Source organism: Telopea speciosissima, chromosome 2, assembly GCF_018873765.1.
Source record: "Telopea speciosissima isolate NSW1024214 ecotype Mountain lineage chromosome 2, Tspe_v1, whole genome shotgun sequence".
NCBI lineage: Eukaryota > Viridiplantae > Streptophyta > Magnoliopsida > Proteales > Proteaceae > Telopea > Telopea speciosissima.
In genome coordinates, this window is record NC_057917.1 from 20,782,640 (window position 1) to 20,804,129 (window position 21,490).

A 21,490-nucleotide genomic window follows, 5' to 3' on the forward strand; every position below is an offset into this window, starting at 1 on the left:
GAGATCTGGGCTCCTTTTATACAGGTCATTGAACAGGAGGAAACATGAATGTACCCTTTATTAATAGTCGTAGTCATAGGTTTTTTTTTTTTTGGTAATAGTCGTAGCCAAGTATTGAGGCAACGGGTACTCGGTTACACCATGTATTGTACGCTCTTACAAAAATTAATTAGTCAGTTACCAAAAAAAAAAGAATTAAATAATTAGTCAGTAAGACCACAAGGACCAGTTTACTTGGCAATCCACGTCGTCCCAGCTGTTCATCGATGGCGGGGTTAGCAACATCCCTTCTGCCATGCTGTCAATAAGTACCGGCATATTAAACAACTTCTCCTCGTCCACGAACAATACCGATTCCCCTGCTGCTCTTTCTCCTCCTCCTCCTGTTGAGTTTTCTGTAATTTCACCCTTCTTTCCTTCATTGACATGTGGCAACTCAGAAGCAGTGGGGGACGACGTGGTGGACGAGGAGAAGGAAGAGCAGCTACTGGTTACGGTATGAGGATGAGGTGGAAATGACTCGGCAGCCTGGAGAGCTGCCACCTGTATATCCCTCGGTGATGATGACTTGGCTCGCGGAAGAATCCATTCGGAATCAGGGAAGTTAAGAATGGCCGATTTTCCACGGAGGGCGATGGCGGCGACGTCGTATGCCCTGGCGGCCATGTCGGGGGACGGGAAGGTACCCAGCCATATGCGAGACTTCTTATTGGGTTCCCTAACCTCGCACACCCATTTTCCTCCGTTCCTCTCTCTCACCCCTCTGAAGATCGGGTGCCTTGTCTCCCTGAACTTCTTCCTCCCAGCCTTCCTCTTTTGGGTTATTATGATATTGGTGGTGCTCGCTGCCGCCGCCACTTGCGGTACTTGCTCCAGCTCCGGCGGCTCTGTATTAATTTGGTTGTTGCACACCGCCTTGGAAGCTTGGATTTCACTGGATGAAGACGATGCCGATGATTCTTCTTCAAATGTTTCCATAAAATATGGCTTGTGACTTTGATTTGGAGTTCGTAGAGGTTAGTAGTTGAAGCGAGTATTTAAAGGGTCTAATTGATAATCATGAAAATTGGAGTATTTGCCCACGCCTTTTACCGTAATATGGACACGCGAAAAGAAACATAAACTGATCTGATAAAAAGGAATTTTATTTACCCACGTGGATTAATTCTATTGACAAAACTCACGTGTTGGATAGCGGCCCACATCAGATGATAATAGCCTTATAGGGGTTTTGTACGAGGATGGATTTTATTTACCCACGTGAATTAATTTTATTTACAAAACTCACGTGTTGGAAAACGGCCCACAACAGATGATAATAGCCTTGTAGGGGTTTTGAACGAGCATTCCAAAAGTAAACGAGTCCCCCACGATATCTGGTTTGATCCCGTAACTTTTTTTGGGAACTTTTAATCATAACCGTCTTAACGGCCACTTGTGTGCCGACTTTGTCTATAATCCTCCGATCCCCACCCCGCCCCCAAGCTAAAATAGCACGAGGACCTCATTTGGTACAGGGACAAGCCCAACGCTGGTTGAGTGTGTGGAAGCACTAAAGGCTGGCAGCGTGTTCATGTGCGATCGGATTCCATGAGTGCTATCCAAATGATCAAGGGCGTCTTCCACGGTCCTTGACATTGTCTGGAGCTTATAGATGATATTCTGAGCCTGTCTAAGCGGTTCTCCGCACTTTTACTCATGTGGTTAGAGAAACAAATTTCTGTGCAAATTTCTTGGCTAGCTATGTCCAGGCTGATCAGAAAATCCTCTTTAGCCCCACTAGCCTTCCTCCAGCTCTTGATCACCTTGTTGGTGAAGACGCTCGAGGAAGAAAATATCAAAGACTGTAATTATTTTCTGTTTTTCGATTCTTTATTTATATAAGCTCCTGTTTTCCAAAAAAACAGAAATGGGATTTCCGTCTTTCATGGTGGTGGGACGGTCAAATATCATATGCTAATTCGATCAAATATCTTCCTCCTGAATTAGAATGCATCCCATGTATGTCTATGCATATCTAAGGTATTCGTACAACTATTGTGTAGTCTCCCTGATGAACCCAAATTCACTCCAACCAATTAGAGGTTGCCACATGTCCCGGACCAAGAAAGGAAACCAAAACAGAGACAGTGAAGGACCAACCGCAGGCACCATCCACCAACACCCATGGGCGTGGACCTCCCTAGGCACCAACCCCCTTGGGCGAAGACCCCGGGCATGGCTTCCCCGGACACGTCATCCCCGGGCACAGTCTCCCTCGAACACGACAGTCATCACCGCCATCAACAAGACACGGATCGCATCACCAAGGACTCTAGGCCACCGCCTATCGAGTCACGTAGTTTGAACGAACTCATTTACTAGGAATCTCATCTACCACGTAGATGAGGTCCATCCACCAAGGATACCAAGTCTATCAAGGACACTGCATCTCTCAAGAAGACGACTACCAAGTCTACCCTGACAGTACGTCTCTCAGGAAAACGACTACCAGGTCTACCGTGACACCATGTCTCACGGGAAGACAATCTATCAAGGATAAGTCCTGCTACTCGGGGACTCTATCACCTACGGCAAAGACTCTACATCAACTGGGACTCTCCACACCGCCATGCTCTACTATAAAAGGCAAGGTACACAACCCCATCAGGGGACATCTTAACTCATATTGAATACTACTATTCATCTGTTTGCTCAGAGAGATCTAACTTAGGCATCGGAGAGTCCTAGGCCGGAACCACACTGGTTCTCCTTTGTCACCTAGGGTCTTTTACAGGTTACGGCACTCGAAGGATCGCTGAGCGATTTCTTGACGGCAACACTCCCATTGTCTTGATATTTCAAAGCTCTGGTTTTCCACTCGAAAATTTTTGTTTGAACTGAAATTACTATGAGGTTTACTTGTGGCTGTCTATAAACTTTAGACCCCAATTGAACTACCATATGATAAATATTGGACCACTCAAGATACAAGGCCTATTTTCAAAAACATTTCCTTTTTTTTTTTGTAATCATTTTTCTTTGCTTTTGATGACACTTGATAAAGTTGTAATGAATTCAAACTAGTCACATAAGAAGGAAAGATTGGGGCATATCGACCATATAGTAAAATGGGATCCAAGTGACAAACAAAAGAAAATAGGGAAAATTACTTATACACCCCTTGTACTATTGCCCAATTACTTAAAGCATCCATTTTTCAAAACCGTACTTGAATAACCCTTGCATTTTGCCATTTCTTTCAAGTAGGTCTTGTCCATTAGTCAATCACCGTTTAGTGATGATGTCATCGGTTAATTTTTTTGTAAATGCCTAAATCACCCTTAAAGGGTAGTAAAGTGATAGATTTACCCTTTCCTATCCTAAATGACTAATCCCTAATTCATCGGTGAGAATCCTCCACCCTCCATCCTCCAATCTCCACTGTTCACTCTGCTCCAGTGCCTGAGGCGAGTTGCAATCACCGGAGAAGATGAAGGAAACCATGTGAAAGCATTATCGAAGTCACCCTTGTGAGCATACCGCCGGCCAGGTAAAAAAAACCCTAACCTTTACCATAAATCCTTGCTGAAACCCTCTCTCCTATCTGTAACCCTAATCTGGAACCTCTTCCGCAAGCAATACCGCGCTGCTCACCACTAACCACCACCTTGCAATTGAAATCAACAGTGCCCCAACCTCTCCCCTACCTCTTGCGACCTCCCCTTACCTCTCCCCTACCTCTGGCGACCAATGTGTAACAACCACACTCCAATCCGACGTTCATAGGCAGAATCTCCCAAATCTGGTTGAAGCACCTTGTGATTCTTGGGTCCATTTGCATTGTGTACGTAATTTTTCCATCCCCCTTGAATGGATAGATTTCCATGAAATCTACTTGTATTTGGAAATTTTCATCAATTATGACTATTGTTAGACTTGATTTTCTACATGTATATTGTGACTTTTGTGCTACTAGACCATTCCAAACCGAAGTTTGATCTGTATTAGATTTACCAAACCAATCCTACACCATCTTTGAATTTGTATTAGATTTACCAAACCTATCCTACACCACAAGCAATAAAATGCTTACCGAGAGGAATGGCACTAGTAAGGCAATAAATTTCAAACGTAAGACATGACATTGCCTTTGAAATTTTTTTTGGGGGGCTAATCTGATGCTATATGTGGTTTCAGAATTTAGAAATAGTATTATGTATGGGTGGCCATAAGTTAGGTAACTTTGAATTGATAATTTTGAGAATTATAATCTAAATCATACAAAGCTTAAAGTTAGCAAGCACTCGATGTAGTAGAAATATGAGGGCTTGATATCATTCTAGCATAAACGAACCCTCGAATCCAAAAGGTGAAAACCCTAAATCCAAGAAGGAAAATAGAGATGAAAACAACTTGTTTATAGATTTTAAGATGAGCTTTCAAACATCCAAAGAGATCTTATATAATGGCTCAAAATACATTTCGAACGTACAAAAGGGAACCATAAATCAAATTCAAAAATTGCGCCAAAATTCAAAATTCAAAAATTGTGCCAAAATTCAAAATTCAAAAAATTGGTGCCAAAACGTCGGAACCCCGGACGGCATTGAAAACAAAGTGAATTTCGAAAGAACGCCTTGGTTGAACCGGGTTTCACCCTGTTCACTTGTAGATCTCGATCTATCTCCAATTTTAATAAATATATTATAATAGCAAATCGTCCAAGTGTGGGCTTCATCCGAAGTCCTGAGAAATTCAGTATTTTCTGCTAGACTAGGTCACTTTTTGACGGTCCAAGGAGTCTAGGAACTACGTCGATATTCTCTACATTAGCGCTTATATCATTTATCAAGATTCGCAAATTCTAATTTGCGAATTACTTCTACCAACTCTAATGATAGAGAAATAAAGAATAAAAAAGTTGCAATACATACACCAATCACAATTTGAGCAAACCAAACAATCCATACAAATGTTTTTTCTGCTTTTGAAGTAGCCTGGAAACTACTTCAATAGGAAAATTAAGCAAAGAGAATAAAAAAAAATTACCTAGCAGTACTAATATTGATACTAGAATCTCCTGTGCTTTGCAACTTAATATAAAGGTAAAATAAGCAGTATGAGTGACCAAAAAAATTAGATTAAGCATATACTTTATAGTTTCTTCTGTGAGGCACACATCTGGCAACTTTTGGACTTATGACAACTCTTGATCCCCTTAGAAGCTACTGTTGGGTAATTGTATTACAATTCCTTACAAATAATTGAAACAACACGAATTGCAATACAATAGATTAAGCAGTAGAAACTAGGCTTGACCTTTGGCTGAAATGAGAAGACCAAAGCTTGGATTTGATGTAGAACCACACGCGCAACAACTTGAACAAGCTTGAGGTTGAGTCACACTTGTGGTGCTGCCTTTAAGGTAATTGATGCCTCCTACTGCCAAGGAGTGTTCTGCACCACTACCCCAAGATAAAACAACCTCCAACTAGAAGATGAAGCAGTCCTTCTAGTCCCTTGAAGGAGCCAAGAGCTTCAACACAACAACCCTCTAACACACTTAGAAGAAAAGAGAGAGAGAGAGAGAGAGAGAATAATACTCTTAGTGATTGCTAAGTATGGGCATGAACATGTATCCAAAAGATGTCTCTTACAAAGCAATTGGTTGGGTTTATATAGGCCCAAGACCAATCATTGCACTCCCTTGGAATTCCCAAGAATAATCATCCACTTATGACCAAATTGAAGAATAAGATTTATGAACATGAATATGGACATGAATTGGAGGTTAATTCCAAATTCATGGTCATTCCCCACTAAGGGTCATGAATGACCTTAAAATTCTTTCATTCTCCACTAAGACCATAAAGGCCTTAAAACCCCATAAAGGGAGAGACATCACCTATGGCCATGAATTGAGAAATCAATCTCATTCAATATTCTTGACCCACCTTCCCACTCATGATAGTGACCATGAATAGACTTTAGGGTACCCATAGAATGTTACAACCTTTGGAATTACTTCTTTGATCACATGGGTCCCACACCATAACAAAGCAATCAAAATATTTTGAGACTTAAAATAAAATAAAATATATATTAAATATATTTTAAATCTAACAGCTACAATCTCAATTCTGCTACAATAGTGAGCCGTACGGGACACCCCAAGTGGGGGGTGTGGGTTATGCCGGTTTAGGTATGGTGGACAAGCAAGGATACCCAGGGTGTGGGCCATGCCGGTTGGATATGGTGGATCGGCAGAGACAATGGTAGAGGTTGCAGAATCAACATCAATATTGGTTTTCTTCAGTCTGGCTTGCAGAATCCAAGCCAATTTGGAGATTGTTGGAGTTGGGTGTGTATTGTATTATGCGGATCCACATAATTATTTTTGGGCTTACATTTGTCAATGGGTTGTGTTAACATTGTAATTGTGTGGAGATTAGGGTTTTAGGGTTTGCTATATATTGTCACTGTGGGAAGAACCTAACCACAAGCAAAGAGAAATCACTTTGCAAGGTGGAAAATGATGTACAAAGTTTTTTTCAAGTTTGGTAAAAAATCTCTTGTTCTCTTGGGTGGATGTACGCAATCTTGTTGAACCACGTTAAATTTCTTGCATTATATTATTTGCTCATGGTTGTGCATTCTTTCCCAACTAAATCATGACTTTAAATTTGTTTCTCAGCTCTGAAACAAATTTTCCATGCTTTAACAAGAATATTTTAAATGTGCTTTGAAGCTCGATTTAGATCGGGAATTGGGGGTCACCGATCACGATTTCATATGATGCGATTGGTCGATTCTTAAATAAAAACATCAGAATTGTTAGAATATTCCTCAAATCTGCAGATTTTAAGGCATATTCATATCGATTCAAGCTGATTCCAATCCAAATCAGATTAAAATCCACACTGAACACTTTCGTCATTGATTATGCGTTTTAAAACCCTGCTCTCTTTCTCTCTCTCTCTCTCTCAATTCAATTATCACTGTTACTCGACTCTATTATTCATTCTTCAAACGGTGGTCATGGGGCATTACAATTTACAATTAATTATGCGTAGGGAAAGAGAATGCTATCTCTCCAATGGAATAACCTACAAGCATAGCCTTGAATGAGATTTCTGCCTTTTCATGGAGTAGTATGGTATTTTTGCTCACTCTAAACATAGAAGCCACGTAACCAGGTACCATTCTTTTCCCAAGTATATTATGCATGTGGGATCCAATGACTGCCAACACATTGTTTCACACGGATTTGGATCCTCTGCTGCTGCTTGCCAATGTGGCCGGCATGTGACCTGACCGCCCTACCCACTGCCCAAGCACCCTGCCCGGGAGGGATCCACACCCTACCTATTTGAGGCTGCACGGGCAGCGGCAACAAAGGTCCCGATGATCTCGATTGGTTTTTTTTTTTTTTGTTTTTTTTTTTTTTATAGAAAAGGGAGCTTATATTAATAAAGAATTAAGGTATTGAGTTACATTCTGGTGTATTTCTTCCCATTGGCATCGTTTTGTATTAGTACAGAAAGAGCCAACGGAAGGCTATCAATACACAATAGGATTTCCTGAAAAGAGTTTAAGAACCCAAGCAGGTAGTTCGTACAGCTGTTGATCTCTCTCACATGGTGCGAAAAAATGCAACTTCAGAGTGAATCCTGAGCTCGTCAATGTCTTCTATTATCCCATGGCTGTCCATGCATGGGACCTAGAAATGTCCTGTGATCATCTGAATGGCCACCAATGAGTCAAAATGCACCTGGATTTTTGCTAGACTCGTTTCTCTTGCTCGTAAAAGTCCTCTCCTAATAGCCTGAAGCTCCACATTCACTATGTTGTTCTCATGAATAAACCAACTGTCAGGTGGTGGAGGCCAAACATGAGTCGTTATCTTGCAATGAGCAAAGGCGCACCTGGATTTTTGCTAGACTCGTTTCTCTTGCTCGTAAAAGTCCTCTCCTAATAGCCTGAAGCTCCACATTCACTATGTTGTTCTCATGAATAAACCAACTGTCAGGTGGTGGAGGCCAAACATGAGTCGTTATCTTGCAATGAGCAAAGGGAACAAGTCACGATTCTTGTTGTTGTCCAGAGTAGGAGTGTTAAGGAGAAGTGACTCACCAATATAATACACTTATATATTCTTGTAATTGTTCAATAGTTACACGTCATTGTCCATTCAGCTCTAGAAGCTTCTTGTTCAGTTACACTTGTTGTACTATATATATTTGACTCAAATCAATAAAGATAGTATGGAAAACATTCTTTACAACATGGTATCAAGAGCTTCTCTCTAACGAGATTCCTTTTTTTTCTCCTTTTCTTGTGTTCTTGCTTGTCTTTCTTTCTCCGCTTTTCTCTGTTCTTGCTCTGTCATGGCCTCCAATCCGTCTAGTGCACCTTCCATCTCTGTGACTTCCACCTTGTCACCTCTGGTTTCTTTGAATGTCAATCCATCTCTTCCATTAAAACTTTCCTCCACTAATTTCCTCCCATGGAGAGCGCAATTTCTTCCTCTTCTCCGTGGCCATAACCTTCTTGGCTACATCGACAAAATCTTTCCTCAACCTTCGGCCACTGATGATGCTTCTCTCTTGGAGCACTAAGATCAACTGATTCTCAATTGGTTGATTTCCTCTTTGTCTGAAGAAACTCTACCACATGTCATTTGTGCTAGCACATCTTTCGACGCTTGGCAAACCCTCAATCGGGTCTTTGCCCCTTCTTCTCGATCCAGAGTAATGGATCTCAAGGATCGCCTGCTTCGTCTTCAACGAGGATCTTCTTCGATTGCTGAGTTTCTCTTGGCGGTTCGTTCTATCGTTGATGCCCTAGCTACGATTAACAATCCTGTGGCAGATGAAGGCTTGGTTCTTGCTGTTCTTTGCGGCCTTGGTGAAGATTATCACGGTTTTGTGACCTCCATTCGCATATGCGCTGAGCCTATTTCATTTTTGGACTTGTCTGGTCTTCTGGTAAGTTAAGAACTCTATTTGGTTTCCTCAGCTTCGACTGCTACCGATGGCATCTTGACGGCAAATGCTGCTTCCACTTTGTGTGGTTAGCACGGTGCTGGCTATGACCACTTTCGCTCTAATGGTGGCTCTGGTTACTATCACCAGAAAGGTGGTTCTGGCTCCTCCAATTGGCCTTAAGCTTGCTCTAATGATCGAAATGGTGGATCTAGTTACTATCTCTGGAACGGTGGTTCTGGCTCTGATCGAAATGGTGGATTTGGTTATTACCGCAACAACAACGGCTCTAGGAATGGTGGATCTGGTTTTTAGAATAGTGGCTCCTGTGGCAATCGTGGCACTTCCACCCCTCTACAACCTTCCTCTCCTTCGGCTCCGGTAGGTTCTTCTCCTTCTTTCATGAACTCTTCGAGTGATACCTACCAGATCTGTTGTCTGGAAGGGCACACTGCTACTCAGTGTCCTCAAAGGTTCAATCACGCCTACTTAGGTAAGGTTTTTTGCTCCTATGTTCACTCTGCCTGTCCGAGTTTATCCTTTCTTGCTCGTTCTTCTTCTTCAACATGTCATTGGATCTTGGACAGTGGCTCTAATAATCACATTACTACAGATATTTCTAACCTTGCAATCTGTGAATCCTACTCTGGTAATGAGCATGTTATTGTTGGTAATGGTAATGCTTTTACCATATCTTCTATTGGTTCCTCTACTATTGTTAGTTCTGGACATTCTTTTACTCTGTCATCCATTCTTTGTGTACATTCTATACATTGTAATCTCTTATTTGTTTCTTGTTTTTCTTCTGACAATCTAGTCTATTTTGAATTCTCTGCTGATTCCTTTGTTATCAAGGACCGTCGAACTCACTAGATTCTGTGTCGCAGCCTGAGTGACCATGGTCTCTACTTGCTGCCCCTTATGCTCTCTAATTCCTCTACTATGTTGGCGACTGCAACTTCTCTCATAGATTGGCACAGGCGACTTGGCCATCCTTCTCCCTCGTGTGTTCAACGGATCCTCTCCACCATTCCGGGGGCTCCACACTCTGGCACTCTGTCTACTTGCGATACTTGCAGATGTTCACAGACTCACAAACTCCCATTTGTTTCTTCTTCCTCCATTAGTCTTAGGCCTCTTGCCTTAATTCATAGTGACATTTGGGGCCATGCCCCTACAGTTTCCTTTGATGGCTTTAGCTATTACATTGTATTCATTAATGATTTTTCCAAATATTATTGGCTATATCCTCTTAAGCATAAATCGGATGTTCTAGCTGTGTTTACTCGCTTCAAGGCTCTTGTAGAAAATTATTTTCACTGCTCTATTACTTCATTCCAATCTGATGGGGGAGGTGAGTTTCTTAAACTTGCTACTTTTTTGGCTGCCCATGGCATATCCCACAGATTTTCTTGCCTCCACACTCAGGCTTAGAATGGAGTTGTTGAGTGCAAACATAGACATGTTGTCGAGTCTGACCTTTCCCTCATGCTTCAGGCCTCTATGCCTGATTATTTTTGGACTGTGGCTTTTCTTGCTGCTGTATATTTGATTAATATGGTGCCACTACCCATTCTTGGCCAGCTTTCTCCTTTCCAGAAGTTGTTTGGCTCTGCCCCTGACTATGCCTCTTTGCGAGTATTTGGGTGTTTGTTCTATCCTTGGCTTCGGCCATATGCTAAGCACAAACTTCAATCTCGGTCTAAACCCTGTGTCTTCATTGGTTATTCACTATCTTACAAGGGTCATCTTTGTTTTGATCCTGCGACACGGTGTGTGTTCAAATCCCGGGATGTTATATTTGATGAGCAGGTGTTTCCCTTTGCCACTCTTCTTTCTTCTGGTTCCCCTTCGGTCCCCCCTTTTCCTGGTTACCTTCTTCTCCTTCAGTTCTATTTCCCTGTCCTCTGTACTGGTCAACACCAGCTCCTGTCCCTGAGCCACCACCAATGTCTCCACTTTGGTATCCACTTGCACTGCTACTTCATGTGCCTGGACTTGCTGCAATGCCTTATCATAAACGCCCTAATGTCCTCCCTGGAGGTGGGCCTTGTGTTGTAATAGATGATAATGGGTCTTGTGATGTACTTAATCGAATTGATCCTGCCGATTTAAATGGCAATGGGCCTTGTGATGTAATGCCCCCAACTGGGCCTGGTGATGTAATACCCACAACTGGGCCTGGTGATGTAGTACCAATAGCTGGGCTGCCTGACGTAATTAATAACCCTATTGCTCCCATCCTATGCTAACCAGGTCCCACACTGGTTCCTTACGCCCTCGTTCTGCCCGAATGAATTTGCATGTTGTAACTCCCTATGATTCTGCCCAATCACCTATTCCCACTTGTTATTCACAGGCGGCCCGCCATGCCTACTGGCGCTTGATAATGTAGGATGAATTTAATGCCTTACTCACTAATGGGACTTGGATCCTTGTTCTCCCCAATTCAGCCCGTAGTGTCATTGGCTGCAAATGGGTGTTTCGGGTCAAACGTAAACTGGATGGGTTGGTTGAGCGGTACAAAGCATGCCTTATTGCGAAGGGCTATCATCAACGCCCAGGTTTTAACTTTGACGAGACGTATAGTCCTGTGGTCAAATCGACCACTATTTGTGTCATTTTGTCCTTGGCTGTGACTTATGATTGGCCGGTTCGCCAGCTTGATTTCTCCAACACATTTCTCCACGGTGATCTCACCGAAACGGTTTACATGGAGCAACCACCCGGCTTTGCTGATGCAACATATCCGATCCGTGTTTGTCACTTGCGTAAGTCCCTTTATGGGCTCAAGCAGGCACCTCGTGCGTGGTACACTAAGTGGATCTCCTTTATTATTTCTCATGGGTTTGTTGCTTTGCGAACGGATACCTCCTTGTTTATTTATCGGTCAAACTTGGTGGTGATATACTTTCTCATATACGTTGATGATATCCTCATTACTAGGAATGACGCAACTGCGATTTCCAAACTCTATCGAGCCTTGTCTGGAGCTTTTACTCTAAAGGATCTTGGGACCCTTACTTATTTTTTGGGTATTGAGGCCCAACGGTCTTCGAGGGGTCTACTTCTCACTCAACAGAAGTATATCACCGACTTGTTGACTAAGACTAGCATGGCTAATGCTAAGCCCATTTCCACGCTTGTCGCTGCTGGTCCAACTCTCTCTGTCACTACCGGTGTTGCTCTGCTTGATGGAACCTTATATCGCCAAACGGTTGGTGCCCTGTAGTATTTGGTAGCAACGTGCCTTGACATTGGCTATGCCATGAGCAAGGTTGCTCAGTTTATGCACACACCCACAGATGCTCATTGGTCTGATGTAAAGCGCATTCTCCGTTATCTCCTTGGAACAGTCACTCTTGGTCTTTATTTTGATCAACGTTCATCCATTTTGTTATCGGCCTATTCCGATGCCGATTGGGCTGGGTGCCCTGATGATCGACATTCCACTACTGGCTTTGGCCTTTATTTGGGTTAACACCTTGTATCCTGGTGCTCTAAGAAGCAACGTACAGTTTCCCATATCTCGACTGAGGCCGAGTATAGGGCATTGGCTGCCACCACTACAGAGCTCGTTTGGTTGCGTTCCTTGCTTGGGGAACTTGGGGTTTATCTTCCACATGCTCCAATGCTGTACTGTGGCAATAATGGCGCCACTTATATGACTGCCAATCTCGTTTTTCACTCGAACAAAGCATATCGAGATTGACTTTCATTACATTCGGGATCTTGTTGCTTCCAAGCGGCTTCTTGTTCGCTATGTCTCCACACTTGATCAAACTGCTGACGTTGTTACCAAAGGGTTGAGTCGGGCTCACTTTCTCTTACTACGGGATAAGCTTACGGTCTACGATCAGTTACGCTTGCGGGGCGTGTTAAGGAGAAGTGACTCACCAATATAATACATTTATATATTCTTGTATTTGTTCAGTAGTTGCACGTCATTGTCCATTCAGCTCTAGAAGCTTCTTGTTCAGTTACACTTGTTGTACTATATATACTTGACTCAAGTCAATAAAGATAGTGTGGAAAACATTCCTTACAACAAGGAGAACAATCTGATGAAGAATCGAGTGAGGAGTTCCCGCCGTCTACTAAAAGGCCCTGGCATTTCGCTCTCCCCAAAGACGATAAACCGTGGCTGTAAAATTGAGCTTCCTCACACTGTTTAGGAGTGAGTCGCCTCTACAGTGGGAAGTTAGCCATGAAATTTCATTCATCCAAGATTCCAAAGGATCCCTGTCAAACCCATTCCTCCATAATATCTCCTTCCAAACCACTGTAGAGAAATTACATTGGAAGAAAATATGATCCAAGGTTTCAAGCGCTTCATTACACAGAAGACATGTAGTGTCAATTGCCATTCCCCACGAAGCTATCTTGGACTTGGTTGTTAGCTTGCCCTTTACTGCTAATCAGGTAATAAAGGAGAAGTGGGATTGAGAGAGAGAGAACCATATCAAATTGGCCCATTCAACCTTGTTTCCTCATTCATGAACGACTTGCCAAGCCGACTGGAGGGAGATTCTACTACCATTTGAAGAAGACACCCAAACCATAGAGTCCTCAGGTAGCCTCTTGTACAGCTTTGTGGATTGGATCTCTGTCGCATGATTCCATGTTCCATCTTCATCAATTAGCATATCAACATGTTCAAAGGGATGGCGACTCAGTGCCTCAGCAACCAGCAAACTAGAACTTGCAAGAGGTCCATTCAGTAGCTAAGGGTCGTACCAGAGTAGTGTCTTCGAGCTAGTTTTAATCAAATGTCAAATGCACCGAATTGCAGATTCATGAGCACTAAGAATGGCATGAGAAGTTGAGGAGCAAGATGATGGCAGCGGCAAAGGACCAAACTGAGTGTCTCTTAAGCCATCAGTGCTTGATGAATTGGGTCCATAATGTAGGTGAATCTGATGCTATACTCCAAACATGTCGCATAAGGGCTGCATCATTCCACTCCCTTAGTCGATGTAGGCCAAGGCCTCCCTCCTCTTTTGGGCGACAAATAGAACTCCAAGCAACTTTAAAACCTCCACTGATTGCATTGCCAAACCATAGGAATTTTGCCATCAGCCGTTCTAGGGTGTTGAGGGTTCAATGAGGTATTTAAAGAACCCCAATCCAATATGAAATGGTGCCCATATTCACCGATTGAAGAAGTGTTAACCTACCAGCATAGGATAAGGTTCTTGTTCTCCGTGATTTCATTTTATTCTCCACCTTAGTAACCAAATCCATGAAGTCATTAGCCCTAAGCCATTTGGATGCTAATGGAACACCAGAGTACTTAATTTGTAAACAACCAACAACAATTCCCAAGGTATTACCAAAAAACCCCTTCAAATCACTTGAACATTTTACGAAGAAAATAGAGGACATACCATGATTGATTGTAAGCCCTGAATTGCATGAAAATCATGGAAGAGACGATCCAATTAATACAGTGGCATTTGTTTTGTTTCGCTGGCTTTCCCAAAAACGAAAAGATCATCTGCAAAACATATCAAAGTGATCTCTAGTTTCTCACAATACTAATGGTATTTGAATGACCCTTCCTTCGCCGGTGCTGCTAGGGAGTCAGTGAATTCTTGAAGAATAATATTAAAAAGGAATGGGGACATTGGGCAACCTTGCCTCAGTCCTCTATTTGCAGTGAACTGTAGGGATTGGGCACCATTGAGAAAAACCACATAGGTGTGGTTGGCGATGCATTGTACCACCCAATGGATAAAAATTGGTGGGAAATTTAACCTGAGTAGAAGAGTGAAAAGGAAGCTCCACTGTACCAAATCATAAGCTTTCCTCAGGTTGATTTTAGCTGCAAAGCGTGGCATGCCACTGTTGGAGTGATATCAATTCAATAATTCCTGACAAAGTAGCACATTGTCAGCAATTTATCTCCCCTCAATGAAGGTGGATTGGTTAAATCCAACCAACTTATGCAACACAGACTTTGTCCTGTTAGCCAGTAATTTTGCAATAAACCTATAAATAAAAGAACTTACTGCAATTGACCGAAACTCATTAAAAGTATTTTGAACATGACCCTTTCGAACCAAAGTTAGTCTGGACATCTTCAATTGGTGCGGAAAGTTTAGATTCTTGAAGAAATCTAGAATGACTTCACATACATCATTCCCAATAACCTCCCAGGCCTTCTTAAAAAAAAAAATACACACCGAAACCATCCGTATCAGGAGCACTATCATCATCTGCATCAAAGATGACTACCTTTATCTCATCAACAGTGAAATCTTTAGAAAGATTAGAGCCTTCGACAGCATCAAGTCTACGATTGAAAGGAAGATCATAATTAGAGCATGTAATCTGTGGGGTTGCATTAAAGGCCGTCCCAAAGTGATTTGCTACCTCCAAATGAATATGCTCCTCGTCAGTGATACGGTCACCATCAGCATTTAAGATAGAGCCAAATCGGTTTTGACTTCTTCTAGCCTTCACTGACCAATGGAAAAATTGTGAGTTGCTATCCCCTTTTTAAGCCAACGAATATGAGCCTGTTACGTTAACTCGGATTCCTTGATGTTCAAAAATCGCCTGAGTTGGGTGGTTAAAGATTTCTCATTATGGATCTGTGCATCACTGACAAAGCTGGATTGCAGATAAGCTTGAATGTCTTCCACCGCGCCACAGAGATCAATGATACGATCATCAAGTCGATGGAAGTTTGATCTGCTCCACATTGTTTACACCCCACTTTTACAACTTGGGATTCGGTTATGCATAAGGTTATGCATTGCATGCTGTCATCAAAGAGTTACCCTTTTGAAGTGGGAAGGTGCGGCAGAAAATTGTGGATTCACCACCTAAAGATATTCATAGACGGAACTACCACAACTGCCAAGGGAGCAATTATAAAAGGAGAGAGTGTGAAGGAGAAGGGACCATAGATCAACAACACAACACTCTACAACAGAGTTTTATCTTTATCTTTTATCTTTTCCTTTTTTTTTTTTAATCTTTCAAGATGTAGATCGATATCTATCTCTCATCTTGTCCTGTAATTTTTGCTGGAGTTGGCTTCCAGCCACCAATGCCTCATTGGCTTGTGTTTCAAGGGGCATTCTTGTAGGTCGGGCTTGGAGAATAACTCCAGCAATCATGTCTTTTGGCCTGTGTTTCAGAAGACCATCATCAGAATCAAGTTCGCAAGCTTCGATAAATCGTCGCTAAGCAAGATGTGGGCACTTCAACAGATTCGCTACTGGCAACAAGAGATTTGGTGTGGTTAGTGTAGTTTAGTGTAGCTCAACACCAAGTTGTACATGTTCAACAGTCTGTAGACGACCAGGTGTAAGCATCTTCAATGGCTATGTAATTGTCAAGCAATAATTTGATTTTCAATCTTCTTTGCTTCGTCCACCGCGATTTGCTTTTACCCAAAAGATCTTAGAGTTAACTCAGGCACGAAAAGAATTCCCTTTTCGTCCTGGTTAGAAGTCAGAACAGGCAGTTTCGCCAGTTAGAACATACCGTTTCACCCTAGGTGGAAGTTAGAACAGGTTGTTTCGTCCTGGTTGGAATAGGCCATTTTCACTTTGGCTGGAAGTTAGAACAGGCTGTTTCGCCCTTGTTGGAACAGGCCGTTTTCACCTTAGCTAGAAGTTAGAACAGGTCGTTTCACCCTAGTTGGAACAAGTCATTTCACCCTGGCTGGATGTTGGAATAGGCCATTTTCACCTTCGCTGGAAGTTAGAATAGGCCATTTCGCCCTGGTTGGAACATGCCATTTTCACCTTGGCTGGAAGTTAGAATAGGTCGTTTCGCCTTGGTTGGAACAAGTCGTTTCACCTTGGCTGGATGTTGGAACAGGCCGTTTTGCCCTAATTGGAAGCCAGGGCAGACTGGTTCCAGTTTCGTTTGGACCAACGTCAAAGGCTCTGGCACGCTCACGTTTCCACCACGTCGTTGTACCATTGTGTGTAGGTGTTGGATTTTTCCACCGACACACGTCGTCAACCTTTCTCTCAAAGCCTTTAACTTGTTGAGGAGAGCAAACATGGGTGAGCCTGGAACTTGGTTGCGCCACACTTCACGAACAGGGGGAGGAAGTCTTTATGGTCAGTCCAATGATTATAAAAATAGAACTGCTTACCACGCTTTTGACCACGAGCACCTAAGTTAACCACCATCGGACTGTGATCTGAAACCCCAAGATTCTACAAGAGCGTGAGAAATCGAGAAAGCATCAAAGCCAGTTCCCACCCACCAAAGTTCTATCGATCTTCGTGGCCATACGATCAGCCCCACAGCCATGGTTCGTCCAAGTGTATAAACAACTTCTCCATTTAAGGTCGGTGAGATCAGCCTTAGCCATGCAGTCCGCTAAAGGCTGAGTCATTCTATTGGGGACAGATCTCCCATCCAATTTCTCCCTTGGTGAGCAAATAGTGTTTAAAGTCACCTTAAAGAACCCAAGGAAGAGATCGAGTTTGCAGTGCTAATTTGCCAAATACAGGTGGTTGGTGAGCAAATAGTGTTTAAAGTCACCTAAAAGGACCCAAGGAAGAGATCGAGTTTGTGGTGCTAATTTGCCAAATACAGGCCCACCACAGTGGACATGTGGTCCTTGTCGGTCTACTCCGTATCCTCCCTTCTCTACACTCTTGTCGGAATGTCGGTTGGTTTATAGTCTTCCTACCCCACGGCCATCACCATATCAAATATCTTGTACGTATTGAGAAATAGATGCGCCACCAGATAATATTGTTTCCACTTTCCAGTTTCCACATGTGGTAATTGGTATTTGGTAAGCAATCAATTTGTTTATTATATGGGTCGTTTAATCGTTCTAAGTAATTAAAACGCCACCCCCTCACCCAACATATTAAAAAGAGGAAGAGCCGAAGAAGAAGAGGAAGGTACCTATTTTCAGATTTTAGTGCAAGCTGGCGCCGTGTAACAGTCTCTGTCTCCACATGTTATAAGTTGTCACGAACCTTCTAGATGACACCAATTACCCTCTTGGAACTACATTAGAGGTATAATTGAAAATAAATTTTTGTGGATGACTGAGTAAAATTACATTCATTGTTGAAAATTAAAAAAAAATCATAGAAAACCAATAACTTTAATTAGATTTTATAATTAAGGGTTAAAATGTAATTGAGCACAGCCCATCTTCCCCAAAATCTATCCATGGTCTCTCTCGTCTCCAACCTCACCTCCCTCTCTTGTTTCCGGCAGAGCTAAAGGTTCCCTTCAATTGATCGACGAATACTACGAGGAACGTCTAGGTTGTTGGCCAGAGAATCATCTCCTTCCTTAAGATTTGAAAGTTTGAGTATGAGTCACTGAAAACACACTGAGCACAAAGTGACCCGGACTGAAAGAGAGACGGAGAAGTAAAGGACACGACTAAATAACACCTCTCTCTCTCTTTCTCGCTTGTTTTCCTACCCCACACAAGACCAGCAGGGCATTCTTCGTGAGCAGCAACTAAGACCCATTCCTCGAGTGTCTTCCTCTATTTCTTGTCTAATAATCTGAATTCTAATTGCCCTCTGTGATGCCCTAATCGTCTACTCTGCTAGTGCGAATTTGAGTATGAATTGGTTTTATTCCCACAGCACCTGGCTTGTTACTGTTTTGGATAAAGGGCATGCCTCCATTAAGGTATATCATTGGGCTTGTACTCACAGTTTTCTCCATATATTAGACTATTGTATTTTTTATATGTTCTTTCTGCTGGACAAGTGTGTGTCCATCAAACCCAGTTCGGTCCGGTTCAATCCGATTCACCTTTGTATTGAACATTTATACAGTTTAGTTTAATATTGTCACATGCGATATAAACTTTTTGAGCATTATGTGTCCGTAAGTTATTCTTAAAATGGTAGTCACGACTAGGGTTTGGGCTGGGCACCCTTATCATATGGTCATCGCATTGGGTATGCCTAGACATGTGATGTCAGGGTACGAATGCGAGTGCTCACATGTTTGATGTGTGCATTGGCGAAGAATCTACTTTGTCGATTCCCTCATGTATTACTGCCAGATGTAGGGGTGTCAATTCCAGGCCCGGCCCGGCAGGCCCGACCGAGCCCGCCCGGTTAAAGCCCGACCCGGACCGGACCGATTCTTAAACGTGTCGGGCTTAAGCCCGACACGTTTAATAATAGGGCGGTCCCGGTGTGGGGTCCTAGCCCGTCGGGTGCCCGACCGGACCGACCATTTTCAAGCCCGACCTAGCCCGCCCAGCTACAGCCCGACCTAGCCCGACCCTTTAAGCAAACCACCCTCCATTAATCCATTTTGCCCACCTGATAACCCTCTCTCTTTTCCTATTTAACTCCTTAAAATGATTAGCTCATTAAGCCCAAATTAAATGGGCAATTCAATTGATGGGTTTCCTTAACTCAGAAAAATGTTTATATTCTTCTCCATTAAGCTTCTCATTTCATAGAATCAGAATCAGACATATACAAAAAGGGTTGGGGGTGTTCTTGCTCCAAAGAGAAAACAAATAGCAGGACGAACCCAGTACCGTCAATGATGATTGAGCTGATAAGCATAAGCACCTCATAAATTTGAGTTAATTATAATTACAAAAAGAAACAAATCAGTAAATAAAAACTAATAAACATAAGTTCTTCCTTTTTATTGGTAGAAACTAATAAACATAAGTTCAGGAAAATATTATGGTTTGAAAAATTGGGTTTGGATTTGGGTCTTGAATGTGTTTAGGTGGAAACCCATTTCTTTTCGCTTTATTTTTTGAAGTAAGAATTTAATTCTGTAAAGGCCCGATTAAGAACCGGGTAAGACTCGATGAAGAGTTAAACAGGCCCACAACCCGGTTAAGACCCGATTAAAGCCCGATTTTAGTACCCGATTAAAGACCGACACCGACCGAACCCCGATCGAGCCCGACATGGCCCGGACCGAATACTTAAATGGTCGGACACGGTGCAGCCTGCACAATTGGTGAGGCCCGGCTAGGCCCGACTGAACCCGACCGAGCCCGACCGGTTGACACCCCTAGCCAGATGTAGGAAGGGATAGACATGTGTCACCGACACCCTGTACCTGAGGGAACCCTGTCACTACAAAGTGTGATCGCATTCTTTGGTTCATCAATGACTGAGACTCAAGCGAGTCAAAGCCGGTGTTCTGGGAATGCGTGAACACTTTGTGAGTGAAGGAGTTATCCAACACGGTCACCACTGCCCGATTGGGGAACACCAAGATAGAGACTGTCTGTGCATGGTCGGATCAGAATCTGGATCCAATACCGTTTTGGAAATGGTTTTGCAAAATTTATTTTACATAAAATGATACATTATTTATAGTTATTTCAAATAAAGTGTTTTATCGAGTTTTGCGGGACCTGATCAGATGCACAGACGCTCTTATATGGACATGTACTATGGATTGGGGTTTGGCAATACATGTGTACATGTCCTAGATTCCATAATGATGGTGTTGATTAGTGGGGGGATTGTATATGATAAATTGTTATCATATAGGGAGTTATTTGGAATTTGCTAATTTAATTGGCTCTTTATTTAATTAATGGATTGGGTGCTAATTGTAATTATCCATTAATAATTAAATAAAGAATCTAATTAATACTTTCCCTATTAGATTTTGCTTCTTCACCTGTGTAGCACTTTGAGTTTAAACAGAATTGTCGGGATCGAGAGAGAGAGAGTCGGACTCTCACTAGGGCTCTATTAAATCTATCTAGGATTTAATTAAACCCTATCATTATAAATAGGGGACCATAAAACGCAGAAGAGGAAGCTCTCCATGTTTTTGGAGCAGACACTCTCTCTCCTACGTTTTTGGTTTCTCTCTCTCCCTCTTGTGATCTCTCTTCTTCTTCTTGCTTCTCTCACCTGTATTTGAGAGTTAGGGTTTATGAAACCCTAAATATGTGCTGAGGAGTTTGAGGGCATCTGGGATTGGCGTGTAGAACCTTGGTAGCACCATTGGAGGTTCAGATCTGTTTGTTTGGAGCGCTCATTGGAGGAAGAACCACTGTCTATTGGAGGAGCAACACTTGAGGCTCACCAGGTTAGCAGTTCTTTATTAATTCCTTCTGTTAATTGATTATTAATATTTATGGGATGCGAAAGAAACTCGAATCGATTAATTTCCGCTGCGCATTCGAGTATGGGATGGATCCCTCTTGCCATGTGATGGACTAGAGAAGAATTTCTCCGTCCCTATTGTGATAATTAATTTTATGGGATGCAATAGGGAAGGAGAAACCCTAATAGGGATGCACCAGGGTTCCCATGGGCGACCATGGGAAACCCTAAAATTTAATGGGGCACCCATGGGACACCATGGGATAACCCAGGGTGTGTAAAACCCTAATTTTTCTGCATATTGGTTTCCCTAGGGAACCATGGTTTGATCCCTGGACCGTTGTTTGACCAACAGTGTGGTATCAGAGCCACCTTTCCCACCCATGAATATTAAATAATTAATGGTTAATATGATTATCATGAGTGGGATGCTAGTTGGCACATGGGTGGTTAGGATATGGTTGT

The 21,490-nt window shown here is 42.5% G+C and overlaps 1 protein-coding gene across 1 annotated transcript; it reads right to left on the reverse strand.

The window, feature by feature from the left end:
• Positions 1–207: 207 nt before the first annotated feature.
• On the reverse strand, positions 208–978 carry LOC122650545 (dehydration-responsive element-binding protein 1F-like). The gene has a single exon (XM_043843948.1). The coding sequence runs from the start codon at positions 976–978 to the stop codon at positions 208–210; it is 771 nt and encodes a 256-aa protein (XP_043699883.1).
• Positions 979–21,490: the final 20,512 nt, after the last annotated feature.